The sequence below is a fragment of the Petromyzon marinus genome, chromosome 7 (genome assembly GCF_048934315.1).
Source record: "Petromyzon marinus isolate PM22_M1 ecotype Great Lakes invasive population chromosome 7, UKy_Petmar_22M1.pri1.0, whole genome shotgun sequence".
Classification (NCBI taxonomy): Eukaryota; Metazoa; Chordata; class Hyperoartia; order Petromyzontiformes; family Petromyzontidae; genus Petromyzon; species Petromyzon marinus.
Window position 1 is genome coordinate 12,853,617 of NC_133673.1, and position 23,405 is coordinate 12,877,021.

At 51.1% G+C, this 23,405-nt stretch overlaps 2 protein-coding genes across 4 annotated transcripts in view; one reads left to right on the forward strand and one right to left on the reverse strand.

Annotated features, from left to right (window-relative positions):
• Positions 1–1,468: 1,468 nt before the first annotated feature.
• On the forward strand, positions 1,469–8,377 carry BET1L (Bet1 golgi vesicular membrane trafficking protein like). Its single transcript, XM_032949200.2, has 4 exons — positions 1,469–1,576; positions 3,555–3,643; positions 4,808–4,864; positions 6,118–8,377. The coding sequence occupies exons 1-4, from the start codon at positions 1,558–1,560 to the stop codon at positions 6,283–6,285; spliced, it is 333 nt and encodes a 110-aa protein (XP_032805091.1). The 5' UTR covers positions 1,469–1,557; the 3' UTR covers positions 6,286–8,377.
• A 1,713-nt stretch (positions 8,378–10,090) lies between these two features.
• RFX4 (regulatory factor X4) overlaps positions 10,091–23,405 on the reverse strand; it is an 86,539-nt gene continuing 73,224 nt past the window's right edge. For all 3 annotated transcript variants that reach the window (XM_076065414.1, XM_032949201.2, XM_076065413.1), the window contains one exon: positions 10,091–10,827. In XM_076065414.1, coding sequence (XP_075921529.1) covers positions 10,390–10,827 — 438 coding nt within the window. In that variant the 3' untranslated portion in view covers positions 10,091–10,389. The remainder of the gene's footprint in view (positions 10,828–23,405) is intronic.

Consider the following 23,405-nt stretch of genomic DNA (forward strand, 5'->3'; position numbering starts at 1 on the left):
TACATGATGCATTGTCGTTGAAAGTGATTGGTCCACACCAGAGACAGCTTTCTTTAGAGTTTAGAGGCTAGTCTCAAACAGTGTCAGACCAGAGGACGCCAAAAGGCGAACAGCACAAAGACAATGCCACTATCAGGACAAGTATATGTTGTTAATGCTGACACTATTCCTTGCAAAAGGTTTGTTTGATGTTTTAACATCTTAACACCTATTCTTGGTTCTTTCGGTAAAGTCACGTAGAAGGGAAACAATACAATTTTCTTGCTGTGGTTTGCACACCTGATGATGGTTGCTTGTGTTGCAGTCGAAACGTCGTGAGAATTGTATTTTTATTATTTGTTTCCCTTCTACTTGACTTTACCGAAAGAACCAAGAATATGAATCCCTGAAGGGACGAAAGCTTTAAATCAAAATTTTAACACCTATTCATATTCTTAGCTCTTTCGGTAAAGTCACGTTGAAGGGAAACAATAAAATAATAAAATATATATAAAACAATAAAAATTCTCACGACGTTTCGACCATAACACAAACGGTCGTCATCAGGTGTGTCGGTTTGCATTAATTTACTATTTTTAAGCTTTATTTATTTATAAAAACGTCGGCGACACGCGCAGCGATTTGGCAGTTTATTTAGAAGGACTAGTCCATCTATGTTCTGAAAAGAGGAGGGGGGAGACGAAAAATTAATGTATGCTGTCTGAAAGCCACTGTAAGCGTGAACAATCAATTAAGACCTGAAATGGTTTATCAAATCCTTCCAATGATTGCTAAACCAGAATTCATCTTCTCGGTTGAAATTGTCTCTCTGCTTGTATATGTGGATAGCCTCATGAACGAATCTCTCATGGTAGCCAGATGGCTTAACACCTGTTTTATTACCAGAAAGGGTAAAACCTTTTCTGACATTTTGATACTGGCAAGGGAGGGTCCCATGATGTAGCTTCTCACCCCGAGCTCTCAATAGCCTCTGGTCTAACACTGCTTGAGACTAGCCTCTAAAGAAAGCTGTCTCTGGTGTGGACCAACCAGTTTCATAGACAATGCATCATCATAAACTACCAGAGCATGTTTGTTTTGTTTGCATGTTCGCCACAAGTTTATGTGGTTAATGCAGACACGAGTCCTTGCAAAGGGATTCTGTTTGGTGTTTTAACATCTTGACACCCTCCTGTTTTCTTGCCAGAAAGGGTAAAACCTCGTCTTACATTTTGAGACTGGCAAGGCAGCTCACCCCGAGCTCTCCAATGTCCTGATAGTAGCATTGTTCTTGTGATGTGTACGCCTTTTGGCGTCCTCTGGTCTAACAACGTTTGAGACGAGGCTTTAAAGAAAGCTGTCTCTGGTTTCGACATCTTAACACCTGTTTTAATGCCAGAAAGGTGTAAAAAACAATAATAAATTTTTCAAGATAAAAAATAAAAGTTTGTGAATTTGTTGCAAGTGAGCAGCGTTGGACATCCGCTTGTGAGCGTCTCATCGCCCGCTATCCACGTTCCGGGGCTCCTCCCCCTCTTTCAGTGACCCCACCCCTTCCAACACACACAGCGACTCGACATGACGGAGCGGGGCAAAGGTTCGTGGCGTCTGGTGATCGCTCGATTATCTCGCGAACAGCACCGACAAACATTACATTTGTTCCTCGCTCGCGGTCGTCCGCGTGTGTCCACGGAGTCGCCCTGGGTGCGTTTCACGACCGTTGTCTCCGCGTTAATTTTTTTGTTTAAAATATCGAGCCCGGAGTTTAAGTAGGCCGCAGTCGGCGCCTAGCCCTCGGCCTGGATTTAGACCGGGCACGCCGCGCCTCGTCCCGGTTGCGCGTCGGTGGCAGCGAAGCCTCCTCCCCCCCCCCCAACCCGACTCCACCACCTTCGGTGTCTCATTTTCCAAAAACTCGCCTTTGGTTGGAGTTAAACGGCTTCTTGAAATATGTTGACGACTTTTGGTCATCTTTCGGTGTAGCTGTGACGGGTTAAGATGAAACGTTCTCGCGTTAATATGTTTTTTTTATAACGTTTAGATACAAGTGTGGTGTCAACATTGTTCTTATGCAGTTTTACGTGGTTCTGTGTAATAACAGTCCCTCATCATTATGAATAAGTTATTTCGTGAATGAGGGCAGGCGGCCAAAACTTAAACAACTCTCTTCGGTCACAGCACACAAGCCACGTTCATTATTTTATTAGTTGAAGAGGGGCCATTGCCTCGAAACGTCGCCTAGTAAAATATATTCTCAGGCAGTGTGTTGGATTTGTGTGTATGTACGAGTGTGCGAGTTCACAAACAAGACGGCTATGGGAGTTTGCTTGACAATTTGCTGTGCGACGTTTAACGTCGACAAGTTTAATAGCGCAGGCTGCGAATTTACTCCTCCTGCACCAGCCGCTCCACACTTGACCATCCACGCTTGACCATCCACACTTGGCCATCCACACTTGACCATCCACACTTGACCATCCACACTTGACCATGCACACTTGACCATGCACGCTTGACCATCCACGCTTGACCATCCACACTTGACCATCCACGCTTGACCATCCACGCTTGACCATCCACACTTGGCCATCCACACTTGACCATCCACACTTGACCATCCACACTTGACCATGCACGCTTGACCATCCACGCTTGACCATCCCCACTTGACCATCCACACTTGACCATCCACGCTTGGCCATCCACACTTGACCATGCACACTTGACCATGCACACTTGACCATGCACACTTGACCATGCACGCTTGATCATCCACACTTGACCATCCACACTTGACCATGCACACTTGACCATCCACACTTGACCATGCACGCTTGACCATGCACGCTTGACCATGCACGCTTGACCATCCACACTTGACCATCCACGCTTGACCATGCACACTTGACCATGCACACTTGACCATGCACACTTGACCATGCACGCTTGACCATGCACGCTTGACCATGCACGCTTGACCATCCACGCTTGACCATCCACACTTGACCATGCACGCTTGACCATGCACACTTGACCATCCACACTTGACCATCCACGCTTGACTATGCACACTTGACCATGCACACTTGACCATCCACGCTTGACCATGCACACTTGACCATCCACACTTGACCATCCACACTTGACCACACTGCCTGTGAATTATCACACACACACACATGCAGTGTACATAATACAGGTTTCTTTTGTTGGGTTATATTGAGTAAATATATAAATGTGTCGTTAAACCCGCCACCACCCGACACGGCCAATTTAGTAAGGTTTGTCACGTAAACAGAACGTGCCAATTCGTCACTAGTACAGCACTCACCGGTGTGTTGGAGAGCCAAGCCACAATATTTACAATCTGAGTACGACGTCTCGTCAGTAATCACAACTAGCTTAATCAGGCGACAGCCAGAAAAAAAACACGGTGTACTCCGATAATATGGGTAAGCTGAGATGTGTCCAAACACTCGCGCCGTTCACTGTGATGTCCGACGTTTCGCCCCACGTGCTTTGAGCTTCGACCGGAGGAGTAACGTTCCCATTGCGTGTGTGGCACTCTTTTTAAGGCGTCACGGGAGGCGTGGAGCAGATGCTGGACACGGAGAACCAGCGCGCTACAGAAGTCCTTTCCAGCAAAGTGTCTCGCCTCAAGTCGGTACGTGGTGCTGCCCCATCACAGCTGATTGAGTTCAGAATCAGAATATGTAGTGATACTGTGAGGAATCCGATGAGCTATAAAGCTCTTTTTCACCGATGTCCGGTAGGGGCACGGGGTCAGAACTGTATCACGACAAACAATGCAAAAAACACAATATGGTGCAAAGCATATGAAAGGTAAACAAATCATATTCTTTGATTTGTTTCATCATAGTCTTTGATTTGTTTGCCTGTGTGAGGTAAACAAATTACTTGAAAATATATACAAATTTTATCTTATCAGGTAAAGCCCACTGAACTATTAGGTTTTTTTAGGATTAGAACTGGGACGATTGGCGCATGAAGTTGATTCATTAACAAGAAAATATCATCGGCTGAATTTTTGGGGTAGATTTCACGGCCCCCTTGAAAAATGGTATCTGCTCCGGCTTTACTGCCTTCCGAAGGCAGGAAACCCCCTACAAGCCGATCTCGGCGTGACGTGGCAGATAATGCTGAAGACGTCACCAAGCTCCGCTGATCATCTTCCGGCCAGTGCCACGTAGGAAAAAAACTTACTGTTTTTCAACTGTTTTTGTGCTGTTGGATTACTTGAGCAATCGATTACTTAAATAATCATATATGCAGGGATTGTGACGACGTGGGGAGGAATTAGCCCAAATGTGGTCTGGTCATGGCTAATTATGTTGAGTGTGTACATACAATATAAGGTTGGTATTGTGAAAAGCATTAACATTTGGGTTCATATAAAAATGCTGCTTTCACTTGACCGCACAAATGACCGCTGGACGGTTCCATAATTTGGAGGTGCATTGCACACACTTTAAATGTGTGGCTAAGCTTCATCATGTGTCGACCAATTAGGACTGTCAATTAGAGAATGAATGCGCCGTTCACCTTTCATAATACTGTGGTGTATGGACATCCATGGATGAACTGAGTTTTTTTATTCCCACTTGGATGATGGTATGGATCATTCAGTTATTCTGTGTGTCAAATAATGTATCCCATAAATAACCCACAATTATAAAACGATTACCTTCAAGGTGACACCCCCGTATGCATTATTAGGATGCTTTGAACATTTTGACTGATGTTATCTTAATTCGTGGAACTGCTCTTGTGTGTGTGTTTGTCTTTGAACTGGTCCTGTGTTGTGCAGTTTGCTTTGGAAATTGACAAAGAAACAGAGGAGCACAATCAGTACCTGGATGGAATGGTGAGTTTAAATGAGTTCACTATTTTGATTTAAAGCTTTCGTGACTGCAGTGATTCATATTCTTGGTTCTTTCGGTAAAGTCACGTTGTTTTATGTATATTTTATTATTTTATTGTTTCCCTTCAACGTGACTTTACTGAAAGAACCAAGAATATGAGTTCACTATTGTCCATGGGATAGTAATTACCATCATTGCTTTCTCACCGTTAATGTAATCCAGGATTGTAAAATAGGAGATGGAGTGATGAGATCATCTCACGTACAAGTGCCACGTGAATTGTAGCTTCACAGTTCGGGCCATGAGCGATGGCTTTGAGAAGGCCTTCATCTAGCAGTTGATTAATCATGGCTGATGATGTCGATGATGAATGTTTTCAATGGAGGGAGAGAAAAAAAACCTCAACTCGGAGCAAACCTAAGCGTGCTGGCTTATTGCCTTTCGTAATAATTTCGCTGGCTTTATGAAAAGCCCCCTGCTGGAGAGGTATGTGGTGAGTAGGCGTGTGAGGCTAGGGGTCGGGCGGCAGGGTGAGTGAGTGCGAGGGTTGATGCGGAGTCGTGACCCCGTGAGCACGGGGTCACATTTCATCCACGACACGGAAGACGCCGGGGTGGGATCGCTGCGATTGGGATGGGGCCTTGTCGTGTGACAAACGTGCCAAGGTCGGTCTCCTGAAAGCTCTGCTTGTGTGTGTTTTTTTTTCAAGTCCAGCACGTTTGAGTGTTTTATGGACCTGTTTGTGATCCATCAATCCTTTCGTCCAAAGCGCAAGGTCACTGGCTTGTGCCCGTCACTCCTGACTCTCAATATAAGGACTTTTTATCAAGGTCTTATTGTTTGCTTCATTTTCTCATGGTCGAATGAGGGATGTACTGGAAAATGTGATAACCCACATATATGTTTTAAAATAAATCACGCGTATCTTAATTGGAATGCCTTAAAATCACTTTAGACATCCCATGACACATGACGTCATGTGGCCAACCGGCACGTATTAGTTTTATTATTTCCAACGGGCAACCTCTCAGTTGCAAGTCCAGTGTGCGAACTGTTGCACCACCGCAGCGTCCATGTTTTAACCAGTTAAATCTGGACATCTGTTAAAAAAAAAAAAATAGCTTCATAGCTCATCGGATTTCTCCAGGATAAATATCCTGATTCTGAAATGCCACTTTTGTGGAGTAAAAGCGCGATCCGGACTCGCCTGACTGTGCTCGATTGACGCCCACGGCGTGCCTCATGCTTGCCCCAGGACAGCGAGTTCATGAGCGTCACGGGGCTGCTGTCGGGCAGCGTGAAGCGCTTCTCGTCGATGGTGCGCTCCGGCCGCGACAACCGCCGCCTCACGTGCTACCTCGTCGCGGCGCTCGTGATCTCCTTCCTCGTCCTCTACTACCTGGTCTGGCGCGTCCGCACGTGATCTCGTTCATCGCCGCCGCCGCCGCCGCCCGTGGAGCGACCTCCTCCCTTTGGACGCACAGCTGCCCACTGAATGCACGGGTGGGAGGGGAGGGGGGGGGAACCTTTCCCTGACTCGAGGACCGAGTTGTACCCTCGGTGACCGTTGACGCGTCTCGCACGTATTTACGCTAACCCTCCTCGGCCACTTATGTCACTGCGGGAAGGCTTCTTTTTTTTTTCAAAATTGATTTGAGTGTGCTGAAATAAAAAAAAAGTGTTTTATGCTCAAATACGTCCCAGCAGCTAAGGTACTTGCAGTGATACGTGAACGGGCACACTCAAATTCGGAAACACAGTATCGCCAGGTCGCAAATGTTCCCCTCCAGTTCCCAGTTAGCGTGGCTACGATGCTTCCTTTGGCAGGAATGATTGATCTCGCTAAACTTAGGAACACAGTCATATCCAGTCGAAAATATTCACCTCCAGTGTACGATTAGTGTGGCGGCGGCGGCGGCGGCGGCCAGGTTGCCTGTAAGTGACTGATGTTCTTTGCGGGCCGTTTAAAAGTGGAGGAGGCGGCTTCCCCTTTGGCCGCGGGCCGCATGAAATGAAGTTGTGGGCCACATTCCGCCCGTGGGCTATAGGTTCTCCACCCCTTGCTGTGACACCTCTCGCAAGTCTTACCAAATGTTTGACCTGCAGGGTTATCGAGTAAAATGTCAAGTTTTTTTTGCGTGAATGATTTCTGTGGGTAAATGTATATTTGGGGGTTGGATGGTTGTTGCACTTTGTGACTTTCATGTGCCCAAATCTAATCACATGCACTTTACAGTCTTGGGGCGTGGTTTTCATTGTGTTGTATGTTTATCAAAACAACTGGGTGTATTTTTTTTCCTTTGCACTTGCGGTCCCTGGGTGATTAGTTCAAGTATCGGGAGTTTTGACCAAAATTATTTTAGCTGTCGCACATCTTTACCCAGGCGGAGTTTGTGACACACGGTCATTGGGCGAGTGTGTGTAGGGGTGGATGGGAATATGCGCGCTCGTATTCCCAGCCACGCTACACGCACCAACCTTTTAATTTAACAAGTGAGACGCTTTAGGTGGCCGGGTGGCTCGGAGGTCAAAGCACAAAGCCAGCCCCCCGCTGTGTGATCCTCGGTTCAAATCACGGTTTCAGCCGCCCGTGATGAAACCGGATACTTAAGTGCAATGAGTTGATGGTCTCGGCTCGATCACTAATGACTGCAGTCAAAAATAAACCCCCATCACATTAAATGTTTTGGTTTTCATTTAATTAATCAAATTTGTAGCTATATTCTTGGTTCTTTCGGTAAAGTCACGTTGAAGGGAAACAATAAAGTAATAAAATATATATTATATATATTTTATTCTTTTATATATTGCTATATATATTTTATTATTTTATTGTTTCCCTTCAACGTGACTTTACCGAAAGAACCAAGAACATGAATCACTGCAGTCACGAAAGCTTTAATTCATCACATTTGTAGCCGTTGAGAATAAAAAAAAGAATCAACTTGATTTTCCGCGCGCCAGGCTTTCCTGTGCAGCAGGGCTTGTGGGAAAGCGCTCCCCCTGGTGTGTAGATAAAAAAAATGACTTGAAATTATTTCAGAAGTGGACCTACAACGTCAACTTTGACGGGCTCTTATTTAACATTGGGCGGCGCGCCGGCATTCCCGAGAGTTTCCAGTGGACTCTACCTCTCCCGACGTGATGCCGTTGTCGCACATGGAATGAAACTGGGGAAGAGACGCACACAAAAAAAACGCGCGAGACGTTTTGACTGCAGTAAGGATTTCGTATTGGCGTATCATCGCGGTTCCCAATACTACAACAACGTAATGGGCGAGCTTGATTTTTTTTTCTCTGCACGAAATGTCTTGCCGATGAAACATAAGAGGCCGGTTTGCCGCGAGCTTCATTGTTAGTTGTGACGAGTTCTTATTAAGTCAATCTGTTGCACATCGAATGGATTTAGGTGATTGAAAAATTATGGTGGTGTGTTCTATACTGTTGCTGGTGGGGGGTTTTTTTTGTTGTCATTTCCTTATAACTGAAAGTGAAATAAATGCATTTGTATTGCAGCTATTGTTTAGAGATTGCCTTGTCGTCAAATATTGAATTTAAGTGACAAAGAACTGTTTCCATTAACCCAGCCTTTACAAAAGTCTTCCAGGCTTAAATGGCCCTCCACAAACATGTGAATGGTCGATGTGTGTAATGATTCACCTCTACCCCACCCCCACTCCCTGCCCCAGCAATGATTTGTCGCACATTGGGGTTACGATTCCATCTCTTTCATTCAGTTTTGTACGTTTTGACTGCACATGACAGTCCTTTGTGAATCCACTGCTGTATGAAGCCCTCATGCAATGTCAGTATTGGAGGTGATTTGACCATTCTTCACCACGCTGGTCAGTGCAGCTTTGCTGATCGGCCGTGTTACAATACCAGTTAAGGTAACCACCCCTCCACCGATGTGAGCCGTCGCTCGGAATCAAACTGAAGTTGCTGGGTTTATAGCGCAGTCGGACAACCACAGCGCCACTCCTCCACCCCTGTCGGCATCGCTGGTGGCGGTGATGGTGACGGCGCATACGGTAATTAAATTGCTGGCACCGCTTCCAACGTGGCACTTTTCTCAACATGCGCAAGTATTTTCTCCGTTTCGGCGCCGGTGTGTATCCGTCGCCGTCCCCGGCCGTTCGCACGTGGCCCGCGGGGCAGCAAGCCGCGGTTAAAGAGTTTGGGGGATTACGAATCCGGCACTGAACAAAGCGGCATGGAGCGGATGAAATGTGAAAGGACTACGACGTCGGGTACCGCGCGTGGGACTGGACATGTGCGGCTTAATGTGCATGGAAGGTAACAGTTGAGCTGGCCTCTCTCTCCTCGGTTTAAACGTGATGATGGTGGTGGTGGTGGTAGTGTGTTTTTTTTTGCGCACCCCTCCACCAAACAAAGCCACCGCCTCGTATAAAGAGCAAGTCAAAGGTTAGGCTTGCTTACATCAAAGGGGTATAAATAAGACGTGAGCTGGTGGGACAAGGAAATAAAGGCGGACGAAATGGAGATTATGAGTCTCAGTGCGTGGCCAGGCCCCGCATTCCAGACGACTTTAATTTATTCCCGAGGGCAATAAGGAAGGCGCGACGCGGGGCCCTTTGAGAGATGCTTTGAGAATTTTTTTTATTTCAAAATTCGTAACGTATGTACACAATACATTAATATTGCAGTTTAAATATACATCTTGGCTACGATAATATGCTTTTGCACAAAACACGGGCTTGGTTTTGTTATATATATCTTTTTTTTCTTTCTAATTGCAGTACTGGACGTTTTTTTTTTTTAAAGTGGTGTCTGTTGCGAAGATCTTTCGGTCACAGTTAAGTTGATCTCGCGAATGCGGGCTTCATGTAGTCAAGCATTGCTACAGATTAGGGCAAAAGGTGCAAGAGTCTTCATGGGGAGGAGGGGGGGAGGGTGTGAAGGGAAACAGTCTCTTCCACTTTTAAAAACTTCTGTTATTTTTTTCTTCACCAGAAAAGTAACAGCTTCCTCCGTACTTGGCTACTCGGCAGCGATGGACTTTACCTTGCGGCGTCCGCGCGTCGCTCCGAGATTTGCGCCGTGGGATTGGGGGGGCGAGCGCAGTGGCCGGAGAGCGTGCAGCCACTTGCCAGCGACGTCCCTCGGTGGCGCGCATGTCGCGCCCCACCAATCGTTGCGTTGAGAGACCCCCCTCCGCCATCGCCCCGCCACCGCCTACCCCCCTACACCCCCCCCCGCCCCCCCCCCCCCCACAAGATGTCTTGCGAGTGCAGCGTCTCTTGTAAGTTGCCTTGCATCTCAAACCTTGCTTCGGAGGCACGAAGCGCTCGTCTGTAAGTGCGCAGAGAGCGACCGTACGCTGAACCGTCCCCGCCGCTCGGACTCGCCAAAATTATTGTGGCCGTCGAACCGCGCTATTCCCGGCAAAGCCGTGCGTGCGTGCGGTCGGTCGGCCGCCGGTGGCTCCAGACCGAACGCATCCCTCGCCGTGCCCCATCTTCGTCGTCGGCGTCGGCGTCGTCGGCGTCGTCTTCACCCGCGATCGTCACTTGGACCAGGCACTCGCGGCGGCGGCCGCCTCGCCGCTGATGTAGGCGAATCCCGGGAAGTGCTGCCCGGGGTCGTAGTCGGAGGCGCGTCGAGCCATGCCGAGCGGCGCGAACATGTCCGACGTCGGCGGCGCGGGCAGCGGGGCCACCGCGCCGCCGGCGCTGTAACGCTGGACGTGCCCGTGGTGGTGGTGGTGGTGATGGTGTCCGTGGTTGTGGTGGTGGTGGTGCGCGGCTGCCGAGGACGACGAAGGGGAGACGGAGGAGGGAGACACGGACGAGGCGGGACTCCCGTAGCAGGCGCCGCCGACCAAGGCGTGGCCGCCGCTGCCGCCCCCCGTGCCGTCGCCCCAGCGCGGCGCCACGGAGCCAGTGCCGGCGGAGGAGCCCAGGAGGCACGGCTCGAGACGTCCGGACTGCCGGCTGAATGGGTACTGCGGTAGGAGAGAGGGGAGGAGCGCCGGTCCACCTCGGATTAGTACGGTTGGGTACGTACGGTGCGAAAGGAATTCGACGTACGTGAATACAACCAACGGGGTTTACGCATCGACCGAGATGAGGCTGATTCACGTCGAGACTTTCAGAAACGGATGCGCGTGGGGACACGCGCACATGTACAGAGACACCCAAGATCCTCCGAATAGCAGAGACACGAACGCATTCCATGGGCTATAGGAGAAAAACACAAAAAACCCCCACAGCCCTGGCCTCTTAATGGTGTTTTAGGCCTTGATCAGGGCAATAAAGCAGAGATGTAGGTCCTGTTGAGATTCCAAACGGATCTGCTGTAGCAGACGGACAGAGAATATCGAATCTGTGCAGAACTGCCCTGGCCTGAAACTACAATGAGCGTCTGCGAGTTTCTCAGTGTGCCTGGCATGATGATGATGATGAATAATCCTTGCCAGGACTTTTCCTGGCACGCTGATGAGGGAGATTTCCCCTCTTCAGCGTACACGGTTGGCAGCGTACACGGTTGGCTACGTACGGTGCGAAAGAAGTTCAACATACATATTTGTTACAATCAGTGCGCCCCCCATCCCCGGCCCCTTCAAGAGCTATAAAAGGGGGGATCAATAGGACACCTTTCCAATCCAGCAGAATCTCATGATACGTCTCGCGGCAGTTGATATGATGGTCACGCGGTGCGGGGGCCCGGCAGAGGTGTTGCTACGCTCGCGTCAGCGTTACGCTGGAAAGGAAAATCCCCACCTGGCACTTTACCTAGCCTCAGGCTTTGTATTGCTCTGCATTGCTCCATCCTCCTGCAGATGGCACATCGGCCAGCCAGCATCTCGCAGGAGGGTTGGCTACATTGTAGATGCGAGGAGGCTGTCTGCAGCAGCAGCAGCAGCAGCCCCAGCATGTTTGTTTGACCTGGAGGGTTCCTCCTCTCCCTACTTGCCTACCTCACATGCACAGAAAATCTGCGGAGCTGACCTTGGGTTGTCTGAGATTGGACCGCCGCGCTTCTCGCCCGCTTCTTCCGCTGCTGATGTGGACGCAGAGCTGCAACTGCGATGTCACATTCAGGTGCTCGAGCCCGGATAATCGCGTCAGGAGCAGCGAAGTGGATCGCAGTCGCTGCGATTTCTCATTCGTATTTGTGGATCGGGGCGTTGCGTCGTTACACGTTGTACGGTCTGTTCTGGATGAGCACAGTCGCACCACTACTGGAGAGTTTTACATTTGTGCATCAGGGCATCCGCATCTGCCATGGTTTGTGCAGTGGATGCGATTGAGGGTGGACCGTGAGCTTCGTGGAAGATCAAACCCAGGGATCTTCTGCGTCGGCTATTTGCTGCACGTTGCTTATTTTCGTGGCGTAAAGGAGCGACTTCCAGTCACGGGCCACTTGGCCAGTTTCCATCTCATTGGCGAGCACCACCCGTCCGCGCAGCACCGATAATCCTCGTGTGCGGGACAGTGTACACGGCGAGAACCGTGCTTGCCGCTCCATCTCAACCAGCTGGAGGAACCTCTTTGAGGTTCCTGCGGAGGTCTCAACTCGGCGCCCGGTGCAGCCGTTAGCAGCTGCACGAGACGCACGTCTGAACCGAAACGTTTCCCCCTCGCTGTCGGAATCAGGGGAGATGGATGCCATGTCCGGCTGCAAGCGACGACCACATTATTGCTTGCAACTTCCTTCAGCTAGCTCAGGCCTGGCTGGATATTGGGGGTTTGAATGTGGTCCTCGGTGAAGGATGCCGAGCACCCCTCTACCCACGCCCACAGTCAAAGAATGGCAAGGGCATCATACGCTTACGGATGATACACACGAAGAAAGATCCTCCGTGTAGCCTGTACCAGGCTATCCGGGAAAGTGCTGTTAGCGAGCACCTATTAAGGCCGGCACGGCACACGAGGGGGTGTGTGGTCTGCGCCACGCCCGGCCGCCTTTGTCTCCCCAGTGGCGATGTTTACACACCGCACCAGGTACTCATTTGAGGCTGAGTCGACATAGGGGAGCCCCAGGACCGGTTCAGATAATCGTCATTTACATTGGCCGTGAGCGAAAATCGAACTCGGGTCGCTAGGTTCGTAACCGAGCGGGCTAACCGCTGTGGCACCGCTCATCACACGCACACCCCCCCACACACACCTACACACACCCCCAGACACCCCCACACACCCCCACACACCCCCACACACCCCCACACACCCGCACACACACACCCCCACACACACACCCCCACACACACCCGCACACACACACCCCCACACACACACCCCCACACACACACACCCCCACACACACCCCCAGACACCCCCACACACCCCCACATCACCCGCACGCACACACCCCCACACACACACCCCCACACACCCCCACACACCCCCCCCCACACACACACCCCCCCCACACACACCCCCCCACACACACCCCCCCACACACACACACACACCCCCACACACCCCCCCCCACACACACCCCCCCACACACACCCCCACACACACACACACCCCCCCACACACACCCCCACACACACACACACACCCCCACACACCCCCCCCCACACACACCCCCCCACACACACCCCCACACACACACCCCCCCACACACACACACACACCCCCACACACCCCCCCCCACACACACCCCCCCACACACACCCCCACACACACCCCCACACACACACACACACACCCCCGCGTGCACGCACACCAGTGACAATTTTAAAAACCGGAGAACAATACTTGGCTTCTGCTTTAAAAAAATATCGTACGGTTCCCACAAATTCCTGCAGTGATCTCAGAAGTAACTAAAAAAAATCAAATTATATTTTCCGCGCCCGATGGTTACCCCAGCTCTGTACATACAGGTCACGCCGTGTCGTGCGAGAGTGGCGAGCGGAGGATGAGCTGGCAGTGAGTGAGTGAGTGGATGAGTGAGTGAGTGGATGAGTGAGTGAGTGGATGAGTGAGTGAGTGGATGAGTGAGTGAGTGGATGAGTGAGTGAGTGGATGAGTGAGTGAGTGGATGAGTGAGTGAGTGGATGAGTGAGTGAGTGGATGAGTGAGTGAGTGGATGAGTGAGTGAGTGAGTGGATGAGTGAGTGAGTGGATGAATGTCCGTTGGCGAGTGTTTTTTGATGGCGAGTCTTCGTGGGTAGCGGCGGTGTGGCGGTTTGCGCGATGCGCCTTCGAGCCTGGCCACACCAGAGTTCGATTCCCGTTCACGGGTCACCAACACCGGTAACGATAATCTTAACCGGTCCTGGGCCTCACCTAAGCCGACTCGGCCTCAAATGAGCACCCGGTGCCGTGTGTAAAGAACCCCACCGGGGAGACGAAGATGGTCAGGCGTGGTCCCGACCACCCACTCCCCCCCCCCCCGTGTACCACTTCAGCTTTCATTGGTGCTACTCGCTAACAGCACACGTGCCCCGAGAGTCCCTTAAGGCTATACGGGGGATCTTTGTCTTTGGTAAGGTCCGCCACTCGGCGAGCCCAGCTGTGGACTCGATGTATCGCGGGGGCCCAAGCGTTTGTCCCCGTGGTGTCCCAGAGACAAAGCGCGCTTTCACCGAGCGAGCGGTGCTATTTATACACACGGGGGACATGGGGGGGACACGGGCGGGGAGGGGGGCACGGGGGTGGGGGGGGGGGACCGAGGGGATGCAGCAGGGACAGCCGGTCGCTGCTGCTGCTCGTCCACTATCGCGCACTGTTCGCTCACTCGCTCGCCGTGTTCCACTCCAGCTGCATGCATTTGGCGAGCGACTCTTCAAGGGATGCGCGATCCGTGAAACCGGCTCCTGCCTTGCTGCCACGCGCCCGGGCTGCGTCCTGGGCTGTTCGGCGCGAGGGGAAAAGCAGCTTCGTCGACGAGAAGAGAGACGCGCTGACGCGTTGTCATTATTGCACCTTTGTGACGTCACCGCCATGGCATTGGAGCCCCGATATTGCTGTGGGGGGGGCGAGGTGGAGGGCGGGGTATCGTGTCTAAATGTTGGTGGCATCGTGAAGATGGCCTTGGTGGTGGTGGGGGGGGGGGGGTTGGCCGGCAAAACTAAACTAAAACTAACTTTTTTTTTATACCAGGTAAGACCCGCTGAGCTGTGTAGCTCTTGTTCAGAAGCGAGCTGGCCTCAAATGATCGCCCAACGAAGCGGCTTGTCACGTGGAGATGTCCAGCAGCCAAAGACTCTCAAATGCACATTCTAAATGTGGAGGGGAAAACCCCGAGGACTCTGCGAAAAATCCACGCGACCACGGGGAGAGAAATACAGGGGTCAGGGTCGGGATCAAACCCACGACCTTCTGCATACCAGGCGAGGTAGTTAACATCTCCTAGCCACCGCGGTGCCCTGAAACGTCGGACCTCGCGCCCAACAACGCGCGGCGCGATCCGAATACGCACCAGAGAGCCGTACGGCACAACCAGGAAGAGCCTCTACGTGATAGTCGCGTCCATGGCAGCAGCTCTGGTTTAAACAACATCGTGAGAACAGTAATAATGATAGCAGTAACCCGCGCACCGCGGGAGCCAAGTTTCGCTTTTGAGAGATGCGGAGTTAAATCGCAAGGAGCGGCGCCCCGCGGTTTCTCACAAAGGAAGGAGCCGGAGTGCACGGCGTCTTACTGCGCTCGCTCCGAGTCATCCCACCGATCCGGTGGGGAGAAAGCGAGGGAGGGAGAGAGAGAGTGAGGACGAAGAATACAAATTCGACAAAACCCCTAAGCAAAATATAAATATATATAACGGCGAAACAAAATAAGACGCGTCCCATGTCACGGAGAGTCAGAGGGCACGGCGCTTCCCCTGCGCTATTTTCTGCACTTAGTAGAAGGGGACGGCTGTATTTTTTTTTTCCTCCACCCGGATAGCGTGGGCCCCCGTGCTACCCGCGGCACAGGCCGCCAGTGTCATCGGCACCGCCGGCGCCGCCGCCTCCTCCTCCTCCTCCGTCCGTCCTCCGTCCACCGTGACCCCGAGCGCAGCTGCGCGCGCCTCAGAGCCGCCCTTGTGCGGAGAGGAGAGAGGGGGGCCCAGTTTCCGGAGACGGCGCTCGCCACCGACGCTCACCGCTGCCGATGTTCACCACTTGACGCTCGCCACGGCGAGTTTATTTTTTTTCGGTATTTTTTTTTGGTGCTAGATAATGCGATGGCATTATCTAGCAAGATACAAAAACATTTCATGTACTTGTTGATATGGGGGTGGGATGAGTAGAATTTTTTTTGGGTGGGAATTAAATGTTAGAGGACAATAGTCGAGTGTCACTTACACCCACCCGTGTTTTAAAATAATGGGGCCCAAACATCCGTGGGAAATGTCGCTCGTCATTTTGGTCGATTCCGTATCGAGGCATCGAGCAGAAAGTTATGCGGCGATTCAAAGTGGTCCATAGCGTGGCTTGATAACTGATGAAGCCCTCACCATCGTCGTCACCATCATCAGAGTTTTCAGTTGCATCAAGAGCAGCAGCGGCAACTGCATCATCATCAGCAGCACCATTATCATTTTCATCATCATCAACATCAGAAGTAGCAACAGGAAGCCAGCAATGTCATCACCAGCATCAGCATCATGAGCAGCAGCAGGTTGCACTCCATAAACCATCACGACTACTCCTTCCACCACCACCACCACTCCTACTACTCCCACCCCTACTACTCCTACCACCACCACCCCTACTACTCCTACCACCACCACCCCTACTACTCCTACCACCACCACCACCCCTACTACTCCTACCACCACCACTCCTACTACTCCTACCACCACCACCACCACCACCTCTACTGCTCCTACCACCACCACTACCACCACCCCTACTACCCCTACCACCACCACCACTCCTACTACTCCTACCACCACCACCACTCCTACTACTCCTACCACCACCACCCCTACTACTCCTACCACCACCACCACTCCTACTACTCCTACCACCACCACTCCTACTACTCCTACCACCACCACCCCTACTACTCCTACCTACACCACCATGACTACCACCAAAGTCATCATCACCACCCCCCACCGTCACTAACCTCAATAATCACCACCACATCACCATCATCATCCCCACCCACACCAGAACCATCACCACCACCATCGACACCCCCGCCAGAGGCACCACCACCACCACAAAAACCAACACAAGCCGACGCTCCAGCACAAATGAAATTAACCTCAAGGTGGAAAAGCCCCGAGCGGCCGTGAGACAAGAGACGTGAGACAAGAGACGTGAGACAAGAGACGTGAGACAAGAGACGTGAGACAAGAGACGGCATCGCAGAGGCGGGCGGCCCGGCGCGACGCAGCCGCGCGGCCTCACAAAGAGCGCCGCGGTCTTCACGTCGCGAGAGCCGCGACCCTCCCTGCCCCCCACGGGGGGAGGGGGGGGAGGATGGGGGGGGGGGTCGGGGAATCGCCACGCACGGTGAATTCTGCCCTTACAGCCACAGCCAAGGACCCCCCCCCACCCCACCACGCAACTCTCACCCCACCACGCAACTCTCACCCCGCCACACCACTCTCACCACACCACACCACTGTCACTCACCACACCACTTTCACTCCACCACACCACTCTCACCCCACCACACCCCACCCACCCCGCCACACCACTCTCACTCCACCACACCACTCTCACCCCACCACACCACTCTCACCCCACCACACCACTCTCACCCCACCACACCCCACCCACTCCGCCACACCACTGTCACTCCACCACCCCACTGTCACCCCACCACACCACTCTCACCCCACCACACCACTCTCACTCCACCACACCACTCTCACCCCACCACACCACTCTCACCACACCACTCTCACCCCGCCACACCACTGTCACCCCACCACACCCCACCCACCCGACCACATCACTCTCACCACACCACACCACTCTCACCACACCCCACCCACCCCGCCACACCCCACCCACCCCGCCACACCACTCTCACCACACCACACCACTCTCACCACACCCCACCCACCCCGCCACATCCCACCCACCCCGCCACACCACTCTCACCACACCACACCACTCTCACCACACCCCACCCACCCCGCCACACCACTCTCACCCCCCCCCTCCTTCCTCTCCCACCCTTCACACCATCGGGCAGTGAGCAGCGCTATGGGGAGATGAGTTTTGGGGCGGATCGCCGTGGGCAGGAGTGGGACTACAAACAACAACAACAACAACGACGACAACAACAACAACAACGACGAGGAGCAGCAGGAGGAGGAGGAGGATGGTGGTGGTGGTGTTCGGTTTCGAGGAGCGGATAAGCAACGTGGAAGAGATCATGCGGGGGTTGAAAGAGGAGAGGAACAGGAGGAGGAGAGGAGAGAGAGAGGTGGAAGGGGAGGATGAGAGATGGGGGAGCAGAACGCTTGCCAGGTGCAGGAGGATGTTGATCATGAACCACAGATTTCCACCTTGCCGATCTCACCGAGGGGCCAACTCGGGCTATCCCTCACAGCAGCGGCGGTCACCGCGTCGAGCGCTTTCAGAAGCGCTTCTGCGACGGTCTGCAACGCTCTTCCGATGTTAGGACGCCAATGGGGAGCTATGCACTTTTTAAATCTGGAATGAAATCTCATTTCTTTGGAACTGCGTTTTGTGTTTAGTTTGTTGTCCTTCCCCGGCGCCCCGCACCTCCGATGAGCACGGTTTGTCTAAGTACGGTGGCAAAGAAGTTCAACGTAAGTACGTGCTTGCTACTGCTGATTATTCTGCGTCACTTCGCAAGCGAAGCTTTCAGTCAGTCACTCGTGGGGACACTGTCAAGTGAGGTGGAGAGAGGGTGGATCTCACTCACTCGTGGGGACATTGTCAAGTGAGGTGGAGAGAGGGTGGAGTCAGTCACTCGTGGGGACACTGTCAAGTTAGGTGGAGAGAGGGTGGAGTCAGTCACTCGTGGGGACATTGTCAAGTGAGGTAGAGAGAGGGTGGAGTCAGTCACTCGTGAGGACACTGTCAAGTGAGGTGGAGAGAGGGTGGAGTCAGTCACTCGTGGGGACACTGTCAAGTTAGGTGGAGAGAGGGTGGAGTCAGTCACTCGTGGGGACATTGTCAAGTGAGGTGGAGAGAGGGTGGAGTCAGTCACTCGTGGGGACACTGTCAAGTTAGGTGGAGAGAGGGTGGAGTCAGTCACTCGTGGGGACATTGTCAAGTGAGGTGGAGAGAGGGTGGAGTCAGTCACTCGTGGGGACATTGTCAAGTTAGGTGGAGAGAGGGTGGAGTCAGTCACTCGTGGGGACATTGTCAAGTGAGGTGGAGAGAGGGTGGAGTCAGTCACTCGTGGGGACATTGTCAAGTGAGGTGGAGAGAGGGTGGAGTCAGTCACTCGTGGGGACATTGTCAAGTGAGGTGGAGAGTGGGTGGAGTCAGTCACTCGTGGGGACATTGTCAAGTTAGGTGGAGAGAGGGTGGAGTCAGTCACTCGTGGGGACACTGTCAAGTGAGGTGGAGAGAGGGTGGAGTCAGTCACTCGTGGGGACATTGTCAAGTGAGGTGAAGGGTAGAGTCAGTTACTCGTGGGGACATTGTCAAGTTAGGTGGAGAGAGGGTGGAGTCAGTCACTCGTGGGGACATTGTCAAGTTACCTGGAGAGAGGGTGGAGTCAGTCACTCGTGGGGACATTGTCAAGTGAGGTGGAGGGTGGAGTCAGACACTCGTGGGGACATTGTCAAGTTAGGTGGAGAGAGGGTGGAGTCAGTCACTCGTGGAGACACTGTCAAGTGAGGTGGAGAGAGGGTGGAGTCAGTCACTCGTGGGGACATTGTCAAGTGAGGTGGAGGGTGGAGTCAGTCACTCGTGGGGACATTGCCAAGTTAGGTGGAGGGTGGAGTCAGACACTCGTGGGGACATTGTCAAGTTAGGTGGAGAGATGGTGGAGTCAGTCACTCGTGGGGACATTGTCAAGTGAGGTGGGGGGTGGAGTCAGACACTCGTGGGGACATTGTCAAGTTAGATGGAGAGAGGGTGGAGTCAGTCACTCGTGGGGACATTGCCAAGTTAGGTGGAGAGAGGGTGGAGTCAGACACTCGTGGGGACATTGCCAAGTTAGGTGGAGAGAGGGTGCAGTCAGTCACTCGTGGGGACATTGCAAGTTAGGTGGAGGGTGGAGTCAGACACTCGTGGGGACATTGTCCAGTGAGGTGGAGAGAGGGTGGAGTCAGTCACTCGTGGGGACATTGCCAAGTTAGGTGGAGGGTGGAGTCAGACACTCGTGGGGACATTGTCAAGTGAGGTGGAGGGTGGAGTCAGACACTCGTGGGGACATTGTCAAGTTAGATGGAGAGAGGGTGGAGTCAGTCACTCGTGGGGACATTGCCAAGTTAGGTGGAGAGAGGGTGGAGTCAGACACTCGTGGGGACATTGCCAAGTTAGGTGGAGAGAGGGTGCAGTCAGTCACTCGTGGGGACATTGTCAAGTGAGGTGGAGAGAGGGTGGAGTCAGTCACTCGTGGGGACACTGTCAAGTGAGGTGGAGAGAGGGTGGAGTCAGTCACTCGTGGGGACATTGCCAAGTTAGGTGGAGGGTGGAGTCAGACACTCGTGGGGACATTGTCAAGTGAGGTGGAGGGTGGAGTCAGACACTCGTGGGGACATTGTCAAGTTAGATGGAGAGAGGGTGGAGTCAGTCACTCGTGGGGACATTGCCAAGTTAGGTGGAGAGAGGGTGGAGTCAGACACTCGTGGGGACATTGTCCAGTGAGGTGGAGAGAGGGTGGAGTCAGTCACTCGTGGGGACATTGCCAAGTTAGGTGGAGGGTGGAGTCAGACACTCGTGGGGACATTGTCAAGTGAGGTGGAGGGTGGAGTCAGACACTCGTGGGGACATTGTCAAGTTAGATGGAGAGAGGGTGGAGTCAGTCACTCGTGGGGACATTGCCAAGTTAGGTGGAGAGAGGGTGGAGTCAGACACTCGTGGGGACATTGCCAAGTTAGGTGGAGAGAGGGTGCAGTCAGTCACTCGTGGGGACATTGTCAAGTGAGGTGGAGAGAGGGTGGAGTCAGTCACTCGTGGGGACACTGTCAAGTGAGGTGGAGAGAGGGTGGAGTCGGTCACTCGTGGGGAGAGGAAGAAATGAGGAGGAGGGAAGGAGGATGGCAGGGGAGGAGGAAAGAGGAGGGGGGGGTCCCTTATTTACTGCTGTAATTCTCACTTACAATGTCGCCATTCAGCGATCTTGGCCGCTCACAGCGGGGGTGGGGGCACAAAAAAGGCGATAAATACGCGCCCCCTGTTTTAGCTGGGAAAACATTTAGCCTCGCACGGGAAGTCGGAGAGAAAGCGTGGAGTGTGTGGGCACCCGGGGAGCAGAAATACACTAGTCACACAGATACACTAGTCACACAGACACACTAGTCATACAGATACACTAGTCACACAGACACACTAGTCATACAGATACACTAGTCATACAGATACACTAGTCATACAGATACACTAGTCATACAGACACACTAGTCATACAGATACACTGGTCATACAGACACACTAGTCATACAGATACACTAGTCATACAGACACACTAGTCATACAGATACACTAGTCATACAGATACACTAATCATACAGATACACTATTCACACAGACACACTAGTCATACAGACACACTAGTCATACAGACACACTTGTCATACAGACACAATAGTCATACAGACACACTAGTCATACAGATACACTAGTCATACAGATACACTAGTCATACAGACACAATAGTCATACAGATGCACTAGTCTTACAGATACACTAGTCATACAGATACACTAGTCATACAGACAATAGTCATACAGATACACTAGTCACACAGATACACTAGTCATACAGATACACTAGTCACACAGATACATAAGTCATACAGATACACTAGTCATACAGACACACTAGTCATACAGACACACTAGTCATACAGATACACTAGTCATACAGACACACTAGTCATACAGATACACTAGTCATACAGACACACTAGGCATATAGATACACTAGTCATACAGATACACTAGTCATACAGATACACTAGTCATACAGATACACTAGTCACACAGATACACTAGTCATACAGATACACTAGTCATACAGATACACTAGTCATACAGATACACTAGTCATACAGATACAATAGTCATACAGATACACTAGTCATACAGACACAATAGTCATACAGATACACTAGTCATACAGATACACTAGTCATACAGATACACTAGTCATACAGACACACTAGTCACACAGATACACTAGTCACACAGATACACTAGTCATACAGATACCCTAGTCATACAGATACAATAGTGATACAGATACACTAGTCACACAGATACACTAGTCATACAGATACACTAGTCATACAGACACACTAGTCACACAGATACACTAGTCACACAGATACACTAGTCATACAGCTACACTAGTCATACAGATACACTAGTCATACAGACACACTAGTCACACAGATACACTAGTCATACAGATACACTAGTCACACAGATACACTAGTCATACAGACACAATAGTCATACAGATACACTAGTCATACAGACACACTAGTCATACAGACACACTAGTCATACAGATACACTAGTCATACAGACACACTAATCATACAGATACAATAGTCATACAGATACACTAGTCATACAGACACACTAGTCACACAGATACACTAGTCACACAGATACACTAGTCATACAGATACACTAGTCATACAGATACAATAGTCATACAGATACACTAGTCACACAGATACACTAGTCACACATATATACTAGTCATACAGATGCAATAGTCATACAGATACACTAGTCATACAGATACACTAGTCATACAGATACACTAGTCACACAGATACACTAGTCATACAGATACACTAGTCATACAGATACACTAGTCATACAGATACAATAGTCATACAGATACACTAGTCACACAGACACACTAGTTATACAGATACACTAGTCACACAGATACACTAGTCATACAGATACACTAGGCATATAGATACACTAGTCATACAGATACACTAGTCATACAGATACACTAGTCATACAGATACACTAGTCATACAGATACACTAGTCATACAGACACAATAGTCATACAGATACACTAGTCATACAGATACAATAGTCATACAGATACACTAGTCATACAGACACAATAGTCATACAGATACACTAGTCATACAGATACACTAGTCATACAGATACACTAGTCATACAGATACACTAGTCATGCAGATACACTAGTCATACAGATACACTAGTCATACAGACACACTAGTCATACAGACACACTAGTCATACAGATACACTAGTCACACAGATACACTAGTCATACAGACACAATAGTCATACAGATACACTAGTCATACAGATACATTAGTCATACAGATACACTAGTCATACAGACACACTAGTCATACAGATACAATAGTCATACAGATACACTAGTCATACAGACACACTAGTCACACAGATACACTAGTCACACAGATACACTAGTCATACAGATACCCTAGTCATACAGATACAATAG